This window comes from Heterodontus francisci, chromosome 37, assembly GCF_036365525.1.
Source record: "Heterodontus francisci isolate sHetFra1 chromosome 37, sHetFra1.hap1, whole genome shotgun sequence".
NCBI lineage: Eukaryota > Metazoa > Chordata > Chondrichthyes > Heterodontiformes > Heterodontidae > Heterodontus > Heterodontus francisci.
The window spans coordinates 14,103,054-14,127,159 of NC_090407.1; the positions used below are offsets into that span (position 1 = coordinate 14,103,054).

Here is a 24,106-nt window from a genome sequence, read left to right on the forward strand (position 1 = left end):
CAACTCCCATGGGCCAGGGAGCAGAAAAATAACCCAAGGTCCCTTCTCCCAATGGTGGTCTTGCTGGAAAGTGCATGTTACGGGCAGGGGTAGGGGAAGCATTGGGTGAGGGCTTAACTGTGATGGCAGCTACAGACAAATAGCCTACCAATACTCACCATCCATGTTTACACCAGGAAGAATGGGCATTCAGGTGGGATACCAAAGGGTGGGTCGTCACAGTCCCCCACTCCTCCCAAACAGTAACTCAGCAAGAGACAGTGATCTCCATGAGCAGCACCTTGCTAAAATTCAAAGGAATTCCCCAATAACAATTTCAGTATGTTCATTAGAAATGTAGCATTGAGAAACACTTTACAGCATAGGAGACCATTCAGCCCCTTGTGTTTGTACCAACTCTACTGAATGATCTAAAATTAATTTCATTGCCCTGCTCACTTCCAGGACCCTTTATCGTCCTCTGCTTGGGATATGTTTCGACTCTTCCCTTAAAAAATGTAGTGGTCTCTGCCTCAACAACTCCCTGTGGCAAGTCATTTCCGTGCTCCAACAACCAACTTCATGAAGTAATTCTTTCTAACTTCTCACTCTCTTAGTGGCCATTTTAAATTGATGATCCCTCATCCCTGACTGCCCCAGCAGAGGAAATAGTCTTTCCCTATTCAAAACCCTTCAGATTTTTAAAAACCTCACGTTAAATCTCATCTTGGCCTTCTCTGCCCCAGTGGAAATAATCTGAGATTGTTGAGTCTCCACTTGTAGAACTACAGTTTCCCATCTGTGCAATGGTCTGGAGAATTTCTTATTTTTTAAAAATCGTTTGGGTTGTGAGGCTCTTGTATATGTGGGAGAGTTTAGGCAATACAACCAAAGTGAGGAGTCTACAGCTTTAAGTCAATTCCTATTTCTGTGCCATTTGCTTTCTGTTTTCATACACTGAGGAAATGATCATCTTTCAGTGAGACCTCCTGATTTCAGCTGCCACACTGAATGGCCTCTTTCATTTTATCACGCAGCAAATATATATGTTTTTTCCCAACTCCAATAAATAACACGGAGGAGCTTTTTGTAAAGAGGGAGCAAGAGACCAGGTTTCACAGCTAAACTTAGTCTGCTCATTGTTCTGCCTCCCAGTCTGTCGTTTTAATAACTTCCCTCGATTTTAGTGGAGGGCCCGGCTGACAGAGGTGGCCTGTCTGGCAGGAATATCCTGTGTTTGTGTGATTTAGAATGGAGTGCACACAGGGAGTGATCAGATATGGGCACAGACGAGAGAGGCAAGGCCTGTGGCAATTGTGAGAAAGGAGTAGCCGAGGAAAGAGGTAAACAGCTGTGGGCCGCCTCCATTGTGATCTGAGTCTGACAGAAGTGAAATAGATGTGGAAAAGCACCGAGCGCAGTTTTCTTTCCCTCTCCGCTTTCTCCTGTTTGTTATCTCCCTTGCAGGCTGGCCCTGGGATGTCAGTTTGGTGCAAGCTGCTAGCATTAGGATATGTGGTCTGGCACCCAAACTGGATGAGCACAGCGTCCAAACATGCAGTTGGTAGTATGGCACCTTTGCTCTAATTTTTATAACGCTCATCCTAGGTTTTCAAATCCCTCCATGACCTGCCCTTCCCTATCTCTGTAACCTCCTCTAGCCCTACAGACTCTGAGATCTCTGGATTCCTCCAATTCTGGCCTCTTACACTCCCTGATTTTCTTCATTCCATCACTGGCAGCAGGACCATCAGCTGCCTTGGCCCTGAGCTCCGGAATTTCCCCCCCAAATCTCTCCATCTTTCAGCCCCTCTCTCCTCCTTTAAGACACTCCTTAAAATCTACCTCTTTGACCAAGCTTTTAGTCACCTGACCTAATATTTCCTTATGTTGGCTGGTGTCAAATTTTATCTGATAATGCTCTGTGAAGTACCGTGAGATGATTTAATATGTCAAAGATGATATATAAATGCGTTGTTGTTGTTCTTTGTACAAATGTACAACATACCCTCTAACTTTTTTTATTGTCTGCGGCCAATTTGTTTAAGTGCATGGGCCCTTTAAATTTTTTTGCACAGCCACACAGATGCAAAATCTTAAAGGGGCTGACTTGTGCACAGCCTGCACGGGAACTTAATTTACCTTGCAGCTTAAAGGTAACTTTGAAGGCAAACATACCATAGTGTAACATTGAGTCATACAGACCAGTGGAGTGTCAGATTCAATTCCTGGTTGGTGTTAAGTCAGCTGACCTCAGCAGTAGGGGCATTGCAATTGTTTGGAATGCTCCTGATCTGTGGGGAGAAATTCCACTTGGGTTCCTGTCCCTGATCTTTTTTTTTAAATTATCTTGGTCATGGAGACACAAGGACACGTTAAAGCCCTGGAGATGATGTAGAGAAGAGCCACAAGGCAGCTATGAAGAGCCTTTCATGGAGGCAGCCAAGAGGGGACTTCACCAAGGTATATAAGATAGCAAGCTATAGAAAAGGTAGATCCACAAACTGACAGATTAGGACAAGGTCAAACTGGTGAAAGGCAAGTTGAGAACTGATGTCATGAATTTCTTCACACAAAAATAGATCAACTCTCAAAATGGACTTCCAGGCATGTTTTGTTTTATTCATTCTTGGAATAGGGACATTGCTGACAAGGCTGGCATTTATTAATTAATAGGGCAACCATAAAAAGAAAGACAGACTTGCATTTATATAACTTTTGTTTTTTTGCTGTTGACTGAGGGATAAATATCATCCAGGACACTGGGGATAGCTCCCCTGCTCCTCTTTGAAATAGTGCCATGGGATCTTTCATGTCTGCCTGAGAGGGCAGATGGGGCCTCAGTTTAACATCTCATCTGAAAGGTGACCACCTCAGTACTGCACTGGAGGGTCAGCCTAGATTGTTGTGCTCCAGTCCTGGAGTTGGACTTGAAACCACAACCTTCTGACTCAGAGGCGTGAGTGTTACCTTCTGAGCCAAGGCTGACACTATATCATCCTGAGTTGCCCTTAGAGTTATACAGCACAGAAACAGGCCCTTTGGTCCATCATGTCTGTGCCAGCCATCAAGCACCTAACTATTCTAATCCCATTTTCCAGCATTTGGCCCATAGCCTTGTATGCAATGGCATTTCAAGTGCTCATCTAAATACTCCTTAAATACTTCCTTGAGAAGGTAGTGGTGGTGAGCCGCCGCCTTGAGCCGCTGTGCTCCATATGGTGAAGGTGCTCCCACAGTGCTGTAAGGTAGAGCTTCGGGATTTTAACCCAGTGACGATGAAGGAACAGAAATTAGACATGATGGTGTTTCCATGCACCTGCTGTCCTTGTCTTTCTAGAGGTCATAGGTTTAGGAGGTGCTGCCAAAGAAGCCTTGGTGCAGTGTATCCTGTAGAGAGTACACACTGCAGCCACACTGGTGGGAGTGGATGTTTAAGCTGGTGGATGGGATACTGATCAAACAAACATTGATAAATGTGAGGGCTGCCCCTGTATTTGCCCAGGTATCAATTTTCCAGTCGACTGTCCATTTTCAGCTGTTTTTCCTGCACAAAGCTTGGGATCAACTACATTTTCAATCATTCTGCTTACACAAGTTACCCAGTCTGATGATGGTTCTTTATATATAACAAAAATCTGCCTTTCTATTAACCTCAGAATGCCATCTCCTTCTGGAATAATGAGAATTCAATACATAAACGAAACTAGAAGCTCAAACACCTAACACAGCTCCCAAAGCAGATGACAATTATGCAGTTTTCTCCTGACACTGCAATGGGATAACCAAACAATTCTGCCTATACTCACAGATACTGTGGGTTGCTGTGTCCCACTAGTGTCTGAACATCACGGATTTCAATAGCACTTGCCAAGAGTGACAGGTCCTTGTGCTTCATCGTTCTTGAGTATGACCATAATAGTGGCTGCACCAGGCTGACTGTTCCAGTTTTTAATTCCAGTGTCACCTGACCTGCATGACTCTCGCCTTCTAAAGAGATACTGTGATCAGTGCCACCACTTTCTGAATTGTAGGGCTTAGGAGCACTTCCAGGAAAATTGGTTAACCAGACTGGTGGATAGATGGTACTTTCATTCTTTTTATAAACAGGGCCATTGACAGAAGTGTGTAGTGCTGAAGATAGTGAAGTAGTGTTGTAGTGGTGAAGATACAACACAACAGGGTGATCTTTTTAAAAAGTGTTTTCTCCCTTCCCCTTCTCTCCTAACTCATGCTGGGTCCTGGGCATTGCCTGTACCTGCGTGGCCTTTCTTCACATGCGAGCCTCGAGTGTTGGACCCTATTTAATCACAGGGAGCGGGCAACATCAGCGCTAAATTCAATCCTCATCCTGTTCCTCCCTCGACATGCATTTTCCAATGGTGGGAATGTGGAAAGAAGTTACTAGATCAGGAGCAAGAACTAACAGTGTCACTAAGAGCATGAGAAGGGAGTGAGGGAAGTTGGAGGAAATTTATTCAGGCAAAGGATTGTTGGAGTGTCAAGTGCTTTGACATGGGGAACAGTTGAGGCAGAGACCATTGCATCTTTTACAGGAAAAGTGGATAAATATTTGAAACCAAGGAAGATGCAAGCTTACAGGGAGAAAGTTATGAGGATTAGTTTTTTGGATTGCTTTAGGAGAGAACTGGCACAGATAGGATGAGCCAAGTGGCCTCCTTCTGTGCTTAAAAACTTATTTTCCCCTCTATAACCCAAATGGCGGAACATTTCAAGATACACAAACTCAAAACAGCTAACTCAGCAAAGAGCAACGGCTAAACCAAAGAATTATTGGTGGAATCATCTTTTATAGATGATCAGTTTTCCCTATGCAGTCCGTTCTTTTTTTGATTTAATCACAATTACCAGTTTAAAATGAAGTAAAGAGTAAGTTATTTTTATAATTCACAGTTTCTGGATGTGGCCTCCTCTGAAAGCGAACACCAGAATTACTGTATTTGTTTTTTTGAGCGGCAAAGTGTATTGAGCCTTTTCTTGTGTTTCAAATATTCTGCTGAAAAAATAATAAAACAAAGGAAATATCAACTAAGAGTTTATGTTTCCACGAGCGCTATTTCATTGCACTGCGTGTTGATCGAATAAAAACTTTTAAACAATTTTGTGGCACTGTATTCCCCAGAGCATGTTTAATAGCTGTACAGCATGCAAAAGGTCTGAGAGAGGTTACTCATATTTGTACTGGAGAAAATATAGTAGCTGATATATGGCTTCCTACAGCTTTCCTGCTGTTTGGAGATGATGTCATGCACGGATCTATAAGGGAAGTGTTTAGCTTTTCGGCTATTGTGTATTCTAAGCAAGCTATTGAATTCAAAAGGCAGCACACTTAGAATCTGACCAACAGTCAAACAATTCACTTTTCAAAAGGGAGCAATGTTTAATTTACCAGCTCTTTGGAGTTTGTTTCCCCCCACCAGCCCTCCCCACCACCCCCCCCCCCCCACCCCCCACAGCCCTCACCCCCATTTCCCTTCCAATTTTATCACCAATTGTAATGCGATCATGTTTTTCTAGTAACTACTTAATTGGTGGATGCAACTGTTGAAAGAAATCATTCTGTATTTAATTTAAATCTTTATTCCTAGTTTATTCTTTCTCTTTCTGCCAATCTTCTCTCTTCTGCTTCCTTCCTGCTTTCTTGTAGGTGTTGAGTCTTTGCTTAGGGTACATTTCTACACCTTTACCTGGGGTATGTTTCGACACCTTTACTTGGGGTACTGTTCCACGCCTTTACTTGGGTACGGTTCCATGTCTTTACTTTGGGTACAGTTCTATATCTTTACTGGGGTACAGTTCTTCACATGTTGGTTACTTTCCTTAGCCTCATCCATTCTTCAATGGTGTGCCGAGACAGTCATTCCAAGCAGGTTATTTGACCAAAGGGCAAGTCACAACCAAGCTGTGTCCTGTTCCCATCTGATGTCCAAGCACATGTGCCTCCAACAGGGGATCAATCAGGACCAGGAAACCTGGCCAATATTTTGCCTCTACATGGGTGCTGAAGCCAATTATAGTGCCCAGTGTTGGGACCCCAGCTGAAACCAGTTAACCCAGCAGGGGGAATGAACCTGGGGAAGCTTGCTTATTCAGATGACCAACCACATGTGAGATATACGGACTGAGTTGCTTGGTTCTTAGTCTTCTAAAGGTTAATTGAGCAATGCCACCTTGGCCAGACGTTGGAAGGAGTCAGAGAATAATTTTCCAGATTCTTTCCCCCCTTTTTGGCCCTGGGTTTTTTTCTTTTTTTTTGGCCTGCGGGAGTGAGGAGCGGATGCAGGCAGGAGGATCAGCGATCTATGTCCAGGTCCGGATGGTGTGTGACTTGAAACAAAACTTTGAGCTGATGGTGTTCCCATAAGCCTGCTTCCTTGTCCTTCTAAGTGGTGGAGATCATGGGTTTGGGAGGTGCTGCCAAAGAAGCCTTGGTAAGTTGTTGCGGTGCACGCTGTAGATAAAGCACACTGCAGTCATAGTGCACCTGCAATTGAGGGAGTAGATGTTTAAGGTGTTGGATGGATTGCCGATCAAGTGGACTGCTTTGTCCTGGATGGTATTGAGCTTCTTGAGTGTTCTTGCAGCTGTTACTGTTTGGAATCATTGAGGAAAATGTGATGGAGACTGCAGGTTTTACTGTGTGGATAAACTTGGATAACTTGTATTTATGTAGCACCTTATCACATCTTTCAAACATCCCAAACTGCTTCATATACAATTAATTAAACTGTTGTTATAACGGTGACCACAACAGCCATTCTGTATACACCAAGTTTCCACAAACAGCAGTGAAATGAATAACCCATTAAACTACTGTTGGTGGCATTGGTTCAAGGAAGAATGTTGGCCAGGTGCTGGAAGAATTCCCTGCTTTTCCTCAAATAGTGCCAGTGGACCTTTAACCTGAAGAACAGAAAGAGGCAGATGAACCTCTGTTGTAGAACGCATTGACGGATAGATAGAGCTGTTAACCAATGCACAATCCATAACACTTCATCACGTGTATTGAGGTTATGGTGTTAGAGATTTTGATCACTGTTTGCTGGTTTTGTTTGTAAACTAAAATTGTTCAAAATCTGAAATAGAAACACAAATGCTGGAAAAACAAGTGCAGGTATAGACTAGTGTCCTCAAATCCAGAAGGGTTTCTGTCAGAATGTTAACCAAACAGGTCACTGACTGCTCTGCTTTGGTGGTGTTGGTTAAGGGAAGGACATTCACCAGGACAATGGGAAAACTGCCTGCTCTTCTTCAAATAGTGCCCCTGGATCTGTAACTTCAACCAGAACTGGCAGACAGAAACTCTGTGCACTTTCTGTTTTCTCATGAAGCATCTTCACTGAATTTGCTATATTTTATAAACCTTTGAGAAAAAGGAGGTTCGATTTTGGCTCAAAGGCTGCACATTGAGACATAAAATATGGTATCATTTAAAGAATTTAAAAATATTTTGGACATTTTGAATGAGACTGCAATAAAAGTTGGTGACACTCAGCAGGCCAACTGTTTTACCCATTATGCTCCCACCCTCTGGAACCCCACCCCCTGCCCACCACCAGATTGCACCATCTTTCCTCAGCTTCAAAAACTTTTTGAAAACTCATCTTTTCAATGGTACGTTTGGTCACCTCCCTTAAATCTTCCTCCTATGATTCCCTTGTGAAGCCCACTGGGACTTTGTACTACGTTAAAGGCCTAAGAATAAACATAGGTTCTCAAATAATTCTGATAAGAGAGTGGCCCATCTTTGCTCATCTAGCCAGACTGACCCTAACATCATCCCTTGCAGCATCCAATTGGTTCATCAATGATTCCCGTGTTTTTGCCTCCTCTGCTGTATTTGTAACTTTATTCCAGACATTGATCACTTTCTGTGTGACGAAAAACTTCCTACGTCAACCCTAAATTTACCTTTTACTAGTTTAACCCATGACACCTTTTTCTGTTTAACTTAGTGATTTTGTGAATTTACTTTTCCATAGCATTTATAATCCTATGCACTTCTTTAATATCTCAGGAATCTCCTTTCAAGGCTGAAGAGCCCAAGTTTTCCAATGTTTCTTTGTAACTCAGAAGTGTAAGACTGGAGATCAACCTCTCTGCACATCCTCCAGAGCTTGAACATCTCCCTTATGTCTTGGTGACTAGGCTGAGCTCAAGATGTGATCTGACCAGAGCCCTGTATAGTTTGAGCAGTGACATGGCAGTGGTACAGGGCGGGCCCAGCTGAGAATCTATTCTGTTACTCTCTGTTTGTTTTTAACATTCTTATCTTAGTGCTAATCCTATTTATTTTAAAAAAACAGCCTTTCCAATAAAATGTGGCTCTCCCCATTCAGCTTGTACACTGTTATCTTAATTTCCACTTGCTTTATTTTGGAAGAAAGTCAAGAAGTGACTGCTCATTGCAGCCCTGTATTTGATGATGGATGCGTCTGTGCCTGCCTCAGATTATAAACAAGTGAAGTGTGTAATCTGAGTAAAACAGGGCTCCTGAAAGGGGGAAGTCTATGACTTTTAAGTGTTCGTTGTAATAGCCCTGAATTCATTTGGTTTTGTTGTTGTTGCACGTTCAAAGATGGAGTCGCCCCGATGTGTTTTCACAATAAAATCAAATTAGTTTGTCTCAGTTGCAGTAGCAGTCGGAGCACAACATTTTTTTTCTCAGATTGCCTGTGATATGGAGGGGGCAAATCAGCAAAAGATCCTGCTCCTGTTACCTATCCGGTGACTCAGCCTTGCCTCAGTTGTAAGCACTCTTTCCCCTGAGTCGAAAGTCTGTAGGTTTAAGTCCTATTACAGAACTTGAGCATGTAGGCTGGGCCTTCCAATGCACTGCTGAGGGGGTGCTGCACTTTTGCAGAGGCCATCTTTTGTGTGAGGTGTTCAACGTGACTTAAAAGATCTACTGCACTATTCGAAGAACGCAGGGGAGTTGTCCTGGTCAACATTCATTTGTCACACAATGCCACCAACAAAGATTAGTTGTTGACTGCTAATCATGGACCACTGCCATGTTTGTTTACATTACAACAGTGATTGCACTTCAAAATGAAAACAAATTCATTGGGTGTGATGTATTTTGGGATGCCCCAAGAACGTGAAAAGCATTGAACAATTGGATGTTCTTTCATCCTTTTTTAATGGACACCAGATAAGAACTGGTTTGGGCCTGGCTGTGATCCCTTGCATAGGAACAGGAATATGATTCGGCCATTCAGCCCCTCGAGCTTGTTCCACCATTCAATGAGATCATGGTTGATCAGTGTCTTAACTCCATCCACCTTCCTTGGCTCATATCCCTTTATACCCCTGGCTAGCAAAAATCTATCACTCTCAAATTTAAAGTTATTTAATTGAGCTGGTATCTACTGCTTTTTGTAGGAGAGAGTTCCAGACTTCTATCACCCTTTGCTCTCCTGAATGTCCTGGCTCTTAGTTTAAGGTCATGTTCCCTTATCCTCGACTCCCCCAGAAACAGTTTGTCTCTATCTACCCTATTAATTCCTTTCAAAATCCTTAAAACCTCAATCATATCACCCATAACCTATTTTCCAGGGCATACGTGCTTAGTTTAAGTATTCGCTCCTTGTAATCTAACCCTTGAAGCCATAGTAACATTTTGGTGAATTCTCCTATGATTCCTTCCAAGGCCAACATGCCCTTTCTAAGATGCAGTACCCAGAACCGTGCACAGTACTCAGATGCGGTCCAACTCGGGCTTTGTATACCTGTAGCAAATTTTCCTCCCCTTTATATTCTAGTATAGATGAAGGCTTGACAGCAGTCAGTGTCTCAGCTGTCACAGAGTGAGATCCTTGAGAGTTGTGGGTGCCAGAAAAATCAAAACCTTCAGAGAGGACGGGACGAAGTTGAAAATATCATTAAATTATTGGGGGAAAAAATGCAGTCAACTTTCCTGTGGGTTTAGTTTCTGTTCAGAGCATTTTTACACAGAGGTGATGTGATTTGGGAGGACTGATGCAGGCCAACAGTATTCAAGAAGTAAAAAATCTCAATCTTTTCAGCCACCTGATAGGGACTCTGCTTTAACAATTGATCCAAAAGACTGCACCTTCGATTTTGTGTTCAAATCCCTGGACTGGGACTTAAACCAACAATCTCTGACTGAGAGGCAAGAGTACCACCCACTGAGCTGCAGCTGACATTGTAGGACAAAGATCAGACTGACAATGTCCAAAAACTCCTCTTCACACGAAGAATGGTCAACACTTGAAATGGACTTCCATAGGGCATTGGAGATGAAATTTTTGGAATAATGAGACTGTAAGGAGTGTGTGGAATTTTCTAGATCGACTAATGCTTTCTTCATCCATACCTCTCCACTCATCACTGACGATAAGTGTCTGAGCCAAATTAGATTCAAATCCCAGGTCTCCGGTGTTTAGGTGGATTTCATAAACTTGGGAATGCAGCAGGGGCACCTGTGCTGACTGGACTGAATGGCCATTTGCTCCTATGTATTGTAAAACATACAGATTATTGGCTGATTTACAGTTCTAACTAAGATGCAGCTATCCATTAGGTTTCACATACATCAAACAGGCAATGATTGAAATTGAACAGGCAAAATCAACCTTATTCCTGAATGTGTTGCAAAAAGAAACTTAGTTGGGGTATTTAGAAAGGAGAATGCTATTCAATCCAGAGGTAAGGGTAGCAAAGGATTTGGACAAAGACAGGGAATTAGGGTTAAAAAGGTAGAGGTACCATTGCTGCAAAAACAACAGATATAGATAGATGGGCTAAATGGCCTACTATTTCAATGTTGCGTATATAAATAAAAGTGTAATGATAATATAGCACCTTATCAAAGATCTTGAAGCACTTTACACAAAAAATTACTTTTTGGAGTGCAGTGACTGTTATGTATACAGAAACCAAATCCTCTTGACTCATCCTCCCATATCCCTCACCACTTATAGCTTCAAATCTATGAATGACTATTAATGGGGGCAATGTTTACCGTATTGGAGAATGTTTGGATTCAAGTGGCTCATCTGTACAGTTCCAGTGACTCCCACTAGAGGGCATAGATTGACCAGATGGTGTCATATCCCGGAGGTTCCTGCTGTTGATACAAGTAAATGGACGTTTCCCCATTCAGCTACTATATTAATGCAGGCACGGCATGTTTTAAGTGGGTTAACTCCTCGGCTAAAATAGCTAACAGAGGAAAGAAAGACTTGCATTTATATAGAGTCTTTCATGTCCTCAGATGTCCCAAGCACATCACAGTCAATGAATAATTTTTGAAGTGTAGTCAATATTGTTATGTAGGCATTGCAGCAGAGATTTTCACAATAGCAAGGTTCCACAGCCAGGAATACATGACCAGGTATTCTGTTCTAGAAGTTGTGGGAACGATAAAAGTTAGACAGGAGGCAAGAAGAATTTTCTTTCTTCAATTAGTGCTGTGGGATCTTTTTACATCCACTTGAACAAGCAGGAGGTTTGACGTCTATCGGAGAGATGGCACCTCTAACACTGCACTGGAGTGTCAACCCACATTATGTGCTCAAGTCCGGCAATGGGCTTACACCCATAACCTTTTGACTCGGAGGTCAGAGTGCTAGCAACTGAACGAAGGCTGACACTTCTATCCTGTGATCAGTTTAAAAAACAGTAATTTCTAAGATCATATCTTCCATTTTCTTGCGTCTTTACATAACTCTTTTCCCAGTGGTTTTTTGTTTCTCCTTTTATCAGCATTTTTGCTTACAAACAACCCTTAAACAATTAGGACAGTGTTTATTTTGTAAGTGTGATTTTTTTTTTATCCTTTCATGGGATGTGAGCATCGCTGGCTATGCCAGCATTTGTTAGCCCATCCCTAATTGCCCTTGAGAAGGTGGTGGTGAGCCACCATCTTGAACTGCTACAGTCCATCTGGTGTATGTACACCCACAGTGCTGTTAGGAAGGGAGTTCCAGGTTTTTGACCCAGCAACAGTGAAGGAACAGTGATATAGTTCCAAGTCAGGATTATATGTGGCTTGGAGGGGAACTTGCAGGTGGTGGTGTTCCTCTGCGTCTGCTGCCCTTGTCCTTCTAGGTGGTAGAGTTCACGGGTTTAGAGGGTGCTGTCAAAGGAGGCTTTTATTTCGAGATACAGCACTGAAACAGGCCCTTCGGCCCACCGAGTCTGTGCTGACCAAGAACCACCCATTTATACTAACCCTACAGTAATCCCATATTCCCTACCACCTACCTACACTAGGGGCAATTTACAATGGCCAATTTACCTATCACCTGCAAGTCTTTGGCGGTGGGAGGAAACCAGAGCACCCGGCGAAAACCCAAGCAGTCACAGGGTTAACTTGCAAACTCCGCACAGGCAGTACCCAGAATTGAACCCGGGTCCCTGGAGCTGTGAGGCTGCAGTGCTAACCACTGCGCCACTGTGCCGCCCACTATCAGCAGGTCGAGTTGCTGTAGTGGATCTTGTATATGGTACACACTGCTGTCACTGTGTGCCGGTGGTGGAAGGATTGAATGTTTAAGGTGGTGGATGGGGCAAGCGGGCTGTTTTGTCCTGGATGGTGTTGAGCTTCTTGAGTGTTGGAGCTGCACCCATCCAGGCAAGTGGAGACTATTCCAACACACTCCTGACTTGTGCCTTGTAGATGGTCGACAGGGTTTGGGAAGTCAGGAGGTGAGTTACTCGTCGCAGAATTCCCAGCCTCCGACTGCTCTTGTAGTCACTGTATTTGTATGGTTGGTCCAGTTCAGTTCCTGGTCAATGGTAACCACAGGGTGTTGATGGTGGGGGATTAAGCGATGGTAATGCCATTGAATGTTAAGGGGAAATGTTTAGATTCTCTCTTGTTGGAGATGGTCATTGTCTGTCACTTGTGTGGCGCAAATGTTACGTCACTTATCAGCTCAAGTCTGAATGTTGTCCAGGTCTGGCCGCATGTGGATACAGACTGCTTCAGTATCCGAGGAGTCGTGAATGGCACTGAATGCTGTGCAATCATCAGTGAACATCCCCACTTCTGACCTATAGGAACATAGGAGCAGGAGTAGGCCATTCAGCCCTTCGAGCCTGCTCCAAGATCTATTCTAGATCTTGGCTGATCGTCTACCTCAACGCCATATTCCCGCACTATCCCCATATCCCTTGATGTCATTAGCAACTAAAAATCTATCAATCTCTGTCTTGAACTTGCTCAGTGACTGAGCATCCACCACCTCCTGGGGCAGAGAATTCCAAAGATTCACCACCCTCTATGTGAAGAAGTTCCTCCTCATTTCAGGCCTAAATGGCTTGTCCTTTATTCTGAGATTGTGTCCCCTGATTCTAAACCCCACAGTCAAGGGAAACATCATTTCTGCATCTACCCTGTCTGTCCCTGTAAGAAATTAGTAGATTTCTGTGAGATTGCCTCTCATTCTTCAAAACTCCAGAGAATACAGGCCCAGTATCCTCAATCTCTCCTCATAGGACAATCCCACCATCCCAGGAATCAGTCTGGTGAACCTCCGCTGCACTCCCTCTATGGCAAGTATATCCTTCCTCAGGCAAGGGGACCAGAACTCTGACCTTATGATGGGGAGAAGGTCATTGATGAAACAGCTGAAGGTTGGGCTTAGGACACTACCCTGATGAACTCCTGCAGTGATGTCCTGAGCTGAGATAATTGGCCCCCCAACAACCACAACCATCTTCCTTTGTGCTAGATATGACTCTAACCAGTGGAAAGTTTTCCCCATGATTCCCATTGACTTCAATTCTGCTAATGCTCCTTGATGCCACACTCATTCAAATGCTGCCTTGGTATCAGGGACAGTCACCTCACCTCTTGAATTCAACTCTTTTGTCCATGTTTGGACCAATGCTGTAATGACGTCTGGAGCCAAGTGGCCCTGGCGGTACCCAAACTGAGCGTCGCTGAGCAGGTTATTGGTGATAGCGCTGTCGACAACACCTTCCATCACTTTGCTGATGATTGAGAGTAGACCAATGGGGCGGTAATTGGCCAGATTGGATTTGTCCTGCCTTTTGTGGACAGGACATACCTGGGCAATTTTCCACATTGTCAGGTAGATGCCAGTCTTGTATTATTTTTGTGCACATAGACCTTTTGAACATAAGCCTGATATCCAACATTAAATTTTTGTTTGCACTTTTTAACAATAAGACCTAAAATAGGGCTGGATTGATAGCTTCATGTTTCTGGGTTTGAGAAGTGAAAATTCAGACTGGTTTCTCACTGCTGGCTGCTGTGTATTTGAGGACAGTTGAACAGTCTCCTGACAATCACCTTCTAGGACCACTTGGGATAAGTGCACTAGAGTTGCTGGTGTCTGTGAAGCCCTGAATGTGCGCACTGAGAACTGGCAGTCTTTGAATGAGCTTCAATGAAGCAACATGATCCCAACTCATCAAAGGTCAGGATAAATCTGGGACTCCTAAGGGTGCTTTCATAATGCAAGTTTAGAATTGCTACAAAGCAGCTTTTGCTTCACTCTGACACTAGATTGCAGTGTAAATCTGAAGTCAAGACCCTACCTGGTTTCAGAGAGATGTGAAGTGTGACTCCCTAGAAGGAAGTAGGAAGAGAGTCTTAAGTTGCTTCAGTTTGCTGCTGCATGGAGTGTAAATACAGTACAGTGTCAAACCCGGTTTACAAGGTGCTTAAGGGTGTGTGGGGTCCCCCAGCTATGAGTTGAGTTAGATTGTTGACTGATTCAATAGGCCAGATATAGAGGAAAAATTTCCTCTCGTGGGAAAATCCAGAACAAGAGAGCATAATCTTAAAATTAGAACCAGGTCATTCAGGAGGGAAATCAGGAAGCACTTTTCACGCGATGAGTGATAGAAATCTGGAATACATTCCATCAAAAGGCTGAGAATGCTGGGGGTCAACTGAAACTTTCAAGACTGAGATCAATAGATTTTTGTTGGATAAGGGTATCATGGGATATAGAGAAAAAGTGGGTAAACAGGATTGAGGTACAGATCTTATTGAATGATGGAGCAAGTTTGAAGGGCTGAAAGGCTTAATCCTCTTCCAACGACTGCATGTCCTAAATTGAATTTCCTTGTGCTGCTGTACCCTGCCAGGGCAGCCCCTAAACTCTGCTTCCTCTTGCCCTCCCTCTAAGTATGAAGCCTGGAAATTATTTTATGATCTTTTACAGATGGCTGCTATGGAGACCATGACAGAAAAGTTAGAGAGTTTTGGCACACTGAAACTGGACACCATGGGCGCTCTGCAACCCCCTCCCCATCACTCCTTCAACTTCCGATCACCACCATCCACGCTGTCTGATGCCATCCTCCGCAAAGGAAAGGAGCGTTACACATGCAGGTTAGAGACAAGCTGCAGCCACAGTTACATCCTGTGGTTAATCCTCCAACAGTAAATAGGCAAACTTCACTATATTTATCCTCACTCTACACTATTCATCCCTGACACCTTGCTTAACATATTACATAGAAATACGTACAATGTACAGCATAGAAACAGACCATTTGGCCCAACTGGTCCATGCCAGCATTTATGCTCCAACAAGCCTCCTCTCAATCCACTTCATCACACCCTATCAGTGTAACCTTCTATTCCTCGCCCCCTGATGTGTTTATGTAGCTTCCCCGTAAATGCATCTGTGCCATTCACCTTAACTACATGTGGTAGTGGGTTCAACATTCTAACCACTCTCTGGGTAAAGAGGTTTCTCCTGAATTCCTTATTGGATTTATTAGTGGCTATCTTAAATTTATGGCCCCTAGTTTTGGTCCCCCCTACAAGTGGAACGATCTTCCCTACTTCCACCTTATCAAACCCCATCATAATATTAAGGAACCCTATCATGAGCAATTAAATCATTATGCTCACTTTCTGTCATATTTTGGACAACATACTTCAGCACATCCTCAATTGTAAGCAACGTTATGGGAAATCTGCATTTTAGGAAGATCTGATACTAATTTTAATGTAATCGATAGATTACAATAATGCTGTGTGATAAAAGTCATGAATGTAAACGTGATTAATGCTATTTTCCACTCTTTTAACAGCTGTGAGCCCATCTGTTTTAAACCAGTGAACACTCCTGTTAAAATCACAGCCAAATGAATTTCATACAAACACACTAACACATCCATTAAGAATATCACAAAATGATCTCAATCCACCAGTTCTCAATAAAGCTGGGGTTTACAAGCTGCAGTCTACGTGTGTGTTTAGATCTGTGCTATGGATCCTTGAGGCTGCATATAAAATTAATTCTACGTCCCCATTGATCTGCATTTATGGCAAGTTGCTGATGCAACAGATCTTGTTGAATATCTCCAATTGGTTTTCACCCTGCCACAGCACTGAAATGGCCCTACTCAAACAAATGGCATACTCTAACTGTGACCAAGGTGCACTATCCCTCCTCATCTTTTTCAGCCTCTCTGTAGCCAATGACCATCCTCTTCCTTCATCCATCTCCCCCACCTCCTCTCCTCCGTTGTTCAGATCAGTAGGACCGCCCTCGCTTGCTTTTATTCTTACTTATCCAGTCATAGCCAGAGCATCTCCAGCAATGGTTTTTCTTCCAGCTCCAGCATCATTACCTCTGGAATCCCCTCAAAGATCTGTCCTTGGCTCCCTCCTCTTCCTCAACGACATAATGCCTCTTGGTGACATGCAGTCAGGTTCCCCATGTATACTGACAACACCCAGCTCCATCTTTTCACCATCTCTCTTGACCCTTCCACTGCTTCTGTATTAGCAAACTGCTCATCTGACATGCAGTCTTGGATGAGCTTCAATTTCCTCCAGTTAAAAATTGAGAAGACCAAAGCCATCGTCTTTGGCCTCCACTACAAGTATGTACCCTCACCACCTAGTCCATACCCCTCCTCGGCTTTTAAAAAAACTGAAGCTACCAGTAAACCTCACCAAAACAGAAAGAGGTGATGAACTTGCGATAAAGCCCCCTGCCAGGTTAAAGAAATGTCAGCACTGATCACCTTAACTCCAGTTACTAACATCAATCATCTCAAGGTGATTGATTCACAGCATCATAGGTGTATCCCACACATGGAATAAGTCAGCCACTGTGCCTTTAGGGCTCATAAATCACACAGGAACTTCTAGAATTGCTTGACCAGTGATGTTGGTAAATTGCATTTCCCCCCCTTCAGGTACTGTGGGAAGATCTTTCCGAGATCAGCGAATCTTACTCGGCATCTCAGAACGCACACAGGGGAGCAGCCTTATAGGTAAGGATGAAAAGTCTGAACAGTTCAGTGCTACTTAGACCTGTTTTCTGATGCACATCTCCCTGGTGTGTCCGACTGACAACATACTGATTATGTTCTTTTAATAATATAACAAATTCAGAAATTGTTATCTGTTTATTTGTATAAAAGTCTTGTGTCTAGTGTGAACGTCACATTTCAAGGTGTCACATTTTTAGAAAGATGTCTCACAAAGAGAAAGCCATTTTATGCTGAGTTTTTCTGAACTGCAGCCAGAAGTTTGTAAGCAATTAAAATTGCTCTCAGGAGTTGCATGTAGCTACTGTGCCTGATTTACCTCTTTAGACCACTTGCCTCCAGGTGAACATTTGAGTAATATATTTAAAGGGAGAGATCTGAGTTAAGCACAGTTCCAAGTTAGCAGCTAAATATCGCAACCACAAGCAATGCCATAGAAGATCAGCTTAAATAGTGGAAGTGAGCTCCTCCTGATGGCTGCATAACCAAATGCAGTATCCAATATGAAAATGAGCCATTTGGACCAAGAATGTTCCAGGTTTGGCCCCTGGTCAGTGGTGAGTTCTCAAATCTTAGCTTTGGACAGTGGTATGAATACTACAATTGGTCTCAGTACTCCTGGAATATGGAGGAGTGGAATCATACAGCATTCTGGTTCTGGGAAACATTGCCTTAAAGTGTTTAAGCAACAGACTCGTAGACATTAAACCGATTGCTAAGGGCCTAATGCAACTGAATATCCTACTGGGATTCTAAAGCTGTGAGAGAGGTTCAGTATCCGTAAAAGAAAAAAACTTGCATTTATATGTTGTCTTTCATGTCCACAGAACATCCCAAAGTGATGCACAGCCGATGAAGCACTTTTTGAAATGTAGTCACTGCTATAATGTAGGAAATCCAGCAGGCAATTTGTGCACAGCAAAGTCCCACAAATGTCAATGTGATTATGACCAGATAGTCCATTTTTAGTGATGTTGGTTAAGGGATAAATATTGGCCAGGACACTGGGGAGAACTGCCCTGTTTTTCTTCGAATAACGCCATGGAATCTTTTATATCCACCTGAGAGGACAGACAAGGCAATGGTTTAATATCTCACCTCTGACAGTGCAGCACTCCCTCAGTGTAATACAACTACAGACTGGAATATCAGCTTAGATAATGGGCTCAAGTCTCTAGAGTGGGGATTAAACCCACCTTTTGACTGAGAGGCAACAATGCAATCCATTGAGCCATGGCTAACAGCGTAAGGTTAATTCTGCAAATTAAAGGTTGGAGAAGCATAGCTAGTTTTTTTTGTGGTATTGTTGGTATGATAAAAGGTGCTGGGAGTTCTACTTTCTTTAAATACACTCAGGACCAAACAGTGAAAGGAAAAAATTGTGTAACAAAAGCAAAGGAAAATTTCTTTGACTGTGGGTCTGATTAAGACCTGCGGGTATAACTACATTAACCTTTACAGTGCTGGTCATGGCATTCATGCTAACCAGATGTCACTTTGTTTATTTCCCAGGGTACAGGGGAATGTGCTTACAGCAGTATAAGGAGCCAGTGGGGACAAGCAAATCAGGCACAGTTCACACTTGCTATTCATTTAAACTGATGCAAAGGATTCTCATTTATTTGCTTGTAAAAACATATTGGAACTCGATGCAGTTTAAATCATCCCAGCCAGAAATACCAAAAATGTGGAGATCCCCCCTCACAACTGCACCCTTAAATGGAAAAGGAGAGTCTTATCTATTCACTCCTCTTTGTTGACATGTTGGCGCTGTCTCTGTCTGCAGTTGTACCACACAAACCGATCTGAGGCTGCTTGATGTCCAGGGACACAACAGTTGTATATATTGGAGCTGTATTGCCACTTGGATTTCTTCCACTTTTCAATCATTTCTACTGCAACTTTACTGATCTGCTGTAACATGGGGGATACACTGGCAACCAATTTACACGCAGCAAGTCCCACAAACAGCAGTGAAATAAATGACCAGTTTTAGTGATGATGGTTGATGGATAAATATTTGCCTGGACATTGGGAGGACTCCCAGGCTCTTTGAATAGTGGCACGGCATCTTTTACACAGCTGGCATTACACTCAGAACAAGAAGATAACCAGGTGGTGTAGATTATCTAGATCTGCTGGCTGGCCACACTATCCCAATGAAGAGAGGATCACTGACTGGGTAACTTAGAAATCATCAGGTTGAGGATTAACTGGTCACCAGTAGCACCCTCCCCCTTCCCACCCCACCCTCATTCACCCAACTTGCTCAATCCTATCTCCCAGGTGGGAAAAAAAGGGGTCATAACAATGAATTGTCAGGTTTCCTTACCCCCTTAACTGTGCCGGGAGGAATGCATGAGAGCTAGTGTAATAGACCTTGCTCCAATTCCAGATCTACTGGATCAGTTCTGAGAAACCGCAACTGGCAGATGAAGGAATTTTTAAAGTGCAAAGAAAGAAGAATGTAGACGTCACTTTCTTTCTCCCTCTTTGACGTCTCTGTTGCAGATTGAAAATCCCCTAAGGATGATGTTTTAACTTTGTCAGCTTTTTTGTTCTCTTTCTCTCTCGCTCCATGATTAAGTAATTTAGAAACAATTTACCCTAACAAATGACTGGGATAATTTTCTCTGCAACTTTTCAAGTTGACTTCGAGGTAAATATGCAGCACATTGGATAGCAAACCGGGGCTTTGTTTTAAAACCCTTCATGGTTCACGATGCAGAGCACTTCACTCGCACAGTGATTATCAGATTGCGCAAGGAGATTGTCTGATGAACAGTGACCGCTCAAAGACCCCAGTTTAAGAGCAAATGATCCGGGCACCGCACTGATGACCAGCCGGTCCAGATGAAGTAACTCTCGGTCCCTGGTGCACTAAACAAAACACTCGGCTTTCTCGCCATTTGACAATTGCCTCTGACCCATGCTGCACCAGAGTCTTAAATTAGCAGCAGGCATTTTTTAGGCAGAACATAAAAGGATTCATCTGATTAAAACTTTTGATGCCCAGCAATTTTCCCAGCACAATTAGCCGCGCAAGTGGAACTCTGCTGTTTGTACAGCGAGGTAAAATTGTGGTATATCAATTCTATCAATAAACCCCTGGGAACGGCTCACAGACTGGTGTTGTGTGTTCTATTCGTCATGTGTTAACTCTTCAGAACCTTTTTCCTCATGTTTCCTTTTCCCCACTTCTCCTCACACCTCATTATCTCGTCGTTGGGTGGGGAGGACAGTGACAGTTCCACAGGGCTGCACTTCCAGTACTTTACCCTATCTGGTCATTCTCCATGTGTGAACCCAGACAATGGATGTCAGTGGACGATTCGAATTTGGGAGCATCGCAGCAGATCCTGACATCACCATCCACATTCCTGTAGCAGTGGCTGAGGAGTGATTGGGAATGAGATTCTTGGCTTTTTTTCTCCCCCTCCCTGCCCCATCTTTCAGTTGGTGCCATTTGCACTTGCGGGTCAGGAGGTTGTGAGTTCAAATCCCACAGTAGGAGTTGGAGCACATAATGTAGCCATCTGAACAGTGCAGAGAGACTGTTGCATTGTCAGATGAGACATCAAACTGAGGCCCAATCTGCCTATTCCCTTGGGTCAACAGAAAGTTAAAGATTCCAAGACTCTGCAGACCACTTCCCTTAATTCAAATTATTTGATACTTTTTAAGCTATAAATCCACACTTTGTGTGATTTAAATTACTTAATTCAAATTATTAGGTAATTCAATATTTTAGTACATTAAAAAAACATGCAAATGATCAGCCATGTACTCTTGGAGTTTTCCTGTACCCTGGCCGTGTACTATTGGAGGTTTTCCTGTACCCTGGCCGTGTACTCTTGGAGTTTTCCTGTACCCTGGCCGTGTACTATTGGAGGTTTTCCTATACCCTGGCCGTGTACTCTTGGAGGTTTTCCTGTACCCTGGCCGTGTACGATTGGAGTTTTCCTGTATCCTGGCCGTGTACTATTGGAGGTTTTCCTGTACCCTGGCCGTGTACTATTGGAGGTTTTCCTGTACCCTGGCCAACAACATCAACAACTTGTATGTATATTGCACCTTCCACATAATAAAATATAACACAGGAGTGTTATAAGCAAAATATGACACTGAGGTGATATGAGGGTAGATGGTCAAAAGCTTGGTTAAAGAGGTTGATTTTAAGGAGCATTTCAAAGGTGGTAGAGAGGTGGAGAGGCAGAGAGGTTTAGGGAGGGAATTCCAGAGCTGGAGGAGATTACAGAGATAGGGAGGGGGCGAGGCCATGGAGGGATCTGAAAATACGGATGTGAATTTTGAAATCGAGATGTTGCTTAATCGGGAGGTAGAGTAGGTCAATAAGCACAGGGCCGATGGATGAACAGGAGTTGGTGTGAGTAAGGACATGGGCAGCAGAGTTTTGGATGACCTCAAGTTTATGGGATGGAAGAATGTGGGAGGCCGGCCAGGAATGCATTGGAATGGTCAAGTCTAAAGTAGCAAAGTCATGCTTGAAGGTTTCAGCAGCAGATGAGCTGAGGCAGGGGCGGAGTCGGGCAATGTTATAGACATGAAAAGAGGCAGTCTTAGTGATGGTGTGGATATTTGGTTCGAAGCTCATCTGGGTGTCAAATATGATGCCAAGGTTGTGAACAGTTTGGTTCAGCCTCAGACAGTTGTGAGGGAGAGGGTAGAGTTTGTAGCTAGAGAACGGAGTTTGTAGCGGGGACCAAAGACAATCTTCCCTCAAACAACACCACACAAAAAAAAATCAGATTATTTCCTCACTTACCTAATAGCTTTGGTGATGAATTAATTACATAGAATTTACAGTGTAGAAAAAGATTGTTCAGCCCAGCTGGTCTATGCCTGTGTTTAGACTTCATGCAAGCCTTCTTTCACTCTTAATCGCACTTTATCGATGTATCCTTCTATTCCTTTGTCCCTCATGTACTTACTAAGCTTCCTCTTAAATGCATCTATTCTATTCCCCTCAACTACTGCCTATGGTAACAAGTTCCCCATTCTCACCACTTTTTTGCGGTAAAAAAGTATCTCCTGAAATCCTTATGGGATTTAATATATGCCTATTTTATATTTATCAGCCTGAATTTTGGGCTCCCCTACAAATGAAAACATTTTCTCTACGTCTACCCTATTGAACCCCCTCTTAATTTTAAAGACTTCCATTAGATCACCCCCTCAGCCTTCCCTTTTCTAGAGAAACTAAGAGCATCACACAAGAATTGCATCAGACAACACTGAATGGCATGGGCATGAGTGTCATTTTTCTAGGGCCTATTGCTTCCAGTATTCTAAATAAGCCAACTGGCTGTATTTAATAGGCCATTGAGCAGCCTCCAAGTTTAGGATGTTTCATCACAATTCTCAATTGGCCATTAAATTTTAGAGAGAACTTTTTTTTGACAGCCAATTATTCTTGTCTTTCCAGGTGTAAATATTGTGACAGGTCATTCAGCATCTCCTCAAACCTGCAAAGGCATGTCCGCAACATCCACAACAAAGAAAAGCCATTCAAATGTCACTTGTGCAACCGCTGCTTTGGGCAGCAGACCAACCTTGACCGCCACCTCAAGAAACACGAGAACGAGAGTATTCCAGGTAAATCAAGATACCCTCTTACTGGTTCACAGGGACTGTACCAGATGGGAAACTTCCAGGTACAGTGGTGTTGTGGTTATGTTGCTGGATTAGTAATTCAAAAAATGTGAGTTCAAATCACACCAGAGCAGTTTGAAAAAACAAGTTCTGTTTAAAAAGATCCTGAAATAAAAAGCTGGTATCAACAAAAGTGACCATGAAGCTGCCACATTGTTGTCAAAACCCAACTGGTTCACTAATGTCCTTTAGGGAAGGAAACTCACCATCTGTACCCAGTCTGACCTAGTCCCAGTCAGACTCCAGTCCCAGACCAACATGGTTAACTACGACAAAACCAAAATATTGAGAATGCTGGAAATCTGAAATAAAAACAGAAAATGTTGGAAATACACAGCAGATCAGCCAGCATCTGTTGAGAGAGAAACAGAGTTAATGTTTCAGGTCAATCACCTTGCATCAGAAATGGCTTCAGGTATTACTTATACATTTTCTCCCAATTCTTGTTCAGTGTCTTATTTTTCTCCCCCTTCTCTCGCCCCTCCCTTCCCCACCCGCTTGTGAACCACTGTGGGATGTTTTACTGCAAGTCATTACTGTTGCCATTGTTTGTCTTGTTGGCCTAGTACCATTTCATGAAGATTCTGCCCCTTTAATTATTGACCTATAAAATTGTAAACCCCTCATTTGTCTTTGTAAATTGATCTACGCTCCCATTGACTCAAGATTTTTCAATTTTAATGAGATGGTCTGCCCTGACAGTTTAGGCTATGGCAGAGTATAAATTCTTCCAGTGAACGCAGAGCCTGCATCAATCTAATTCATAAAACGTACAACACACTAAAGCATCAGGCGGAAAAAGACCAACTTTTCCATCTAGCCTGTTCCATACAGTTGTGAAGGCTTAAGCATCACATTAAGAGACTCTTTAACTCCCTCAATGCTGTGGTATACCTGGGAGAGGCCAAAAACCAGATCAAAAGCCCAAGGCCAATTAGGAGGGAAAATATCTCTGCAATCTCTCTCTCTAAGTGATTGAAACTAACCCAAGAGACCACTGGACATGCCATATTACCTGGTGTATGATTCGATCTCCATCCCAGGCAGCATTCTCTTGAAGGTGTACAGTGAAGCAACACTCACTGTCCATACTTTGTAGCCAAGTTCTTGTTTAATTGCCACATTCCCAGTAGTGATGTCGATTAGTAGAAGTGCAAGAGACTTACCAAAAAAAAATCTGTGTAGGGGTCATTAT

The 24,106-nt window shown here is 43.1% G+C and overlaps 1 protein-coding gene across 14 annotated transcripts in view; it reads left to right on the forward strand.

The window, feature by feature from the left end:
• Positions 1-24,106, forward strand: part of prdm16 (PR domain containing 16) — a 769,749-nt gene that overhangs the window by 723,036 nt on the left and 22,607 nt on the right. For all 14 annotated transcript variants that reach the window (XM_068017132.1, XM_068017134.1, XM_068017135.1 and 11 more), the window contains 3 exons: positions 15,168-15,337; positions 17,164-17,241; positions 22,685-22,854. In XM_068017132.1, coding sequence (XP_067873233.1) covers positions 15,168-15,337; positions 17,164-17,241; positions 22,685-22,854 — 418 coding nt within the window. The remainder of the gene's footprint in view (positions 1-15,167; positions 15,338-17,163; positions 17,242-22,684; positions 22,855-24,106) is intronic.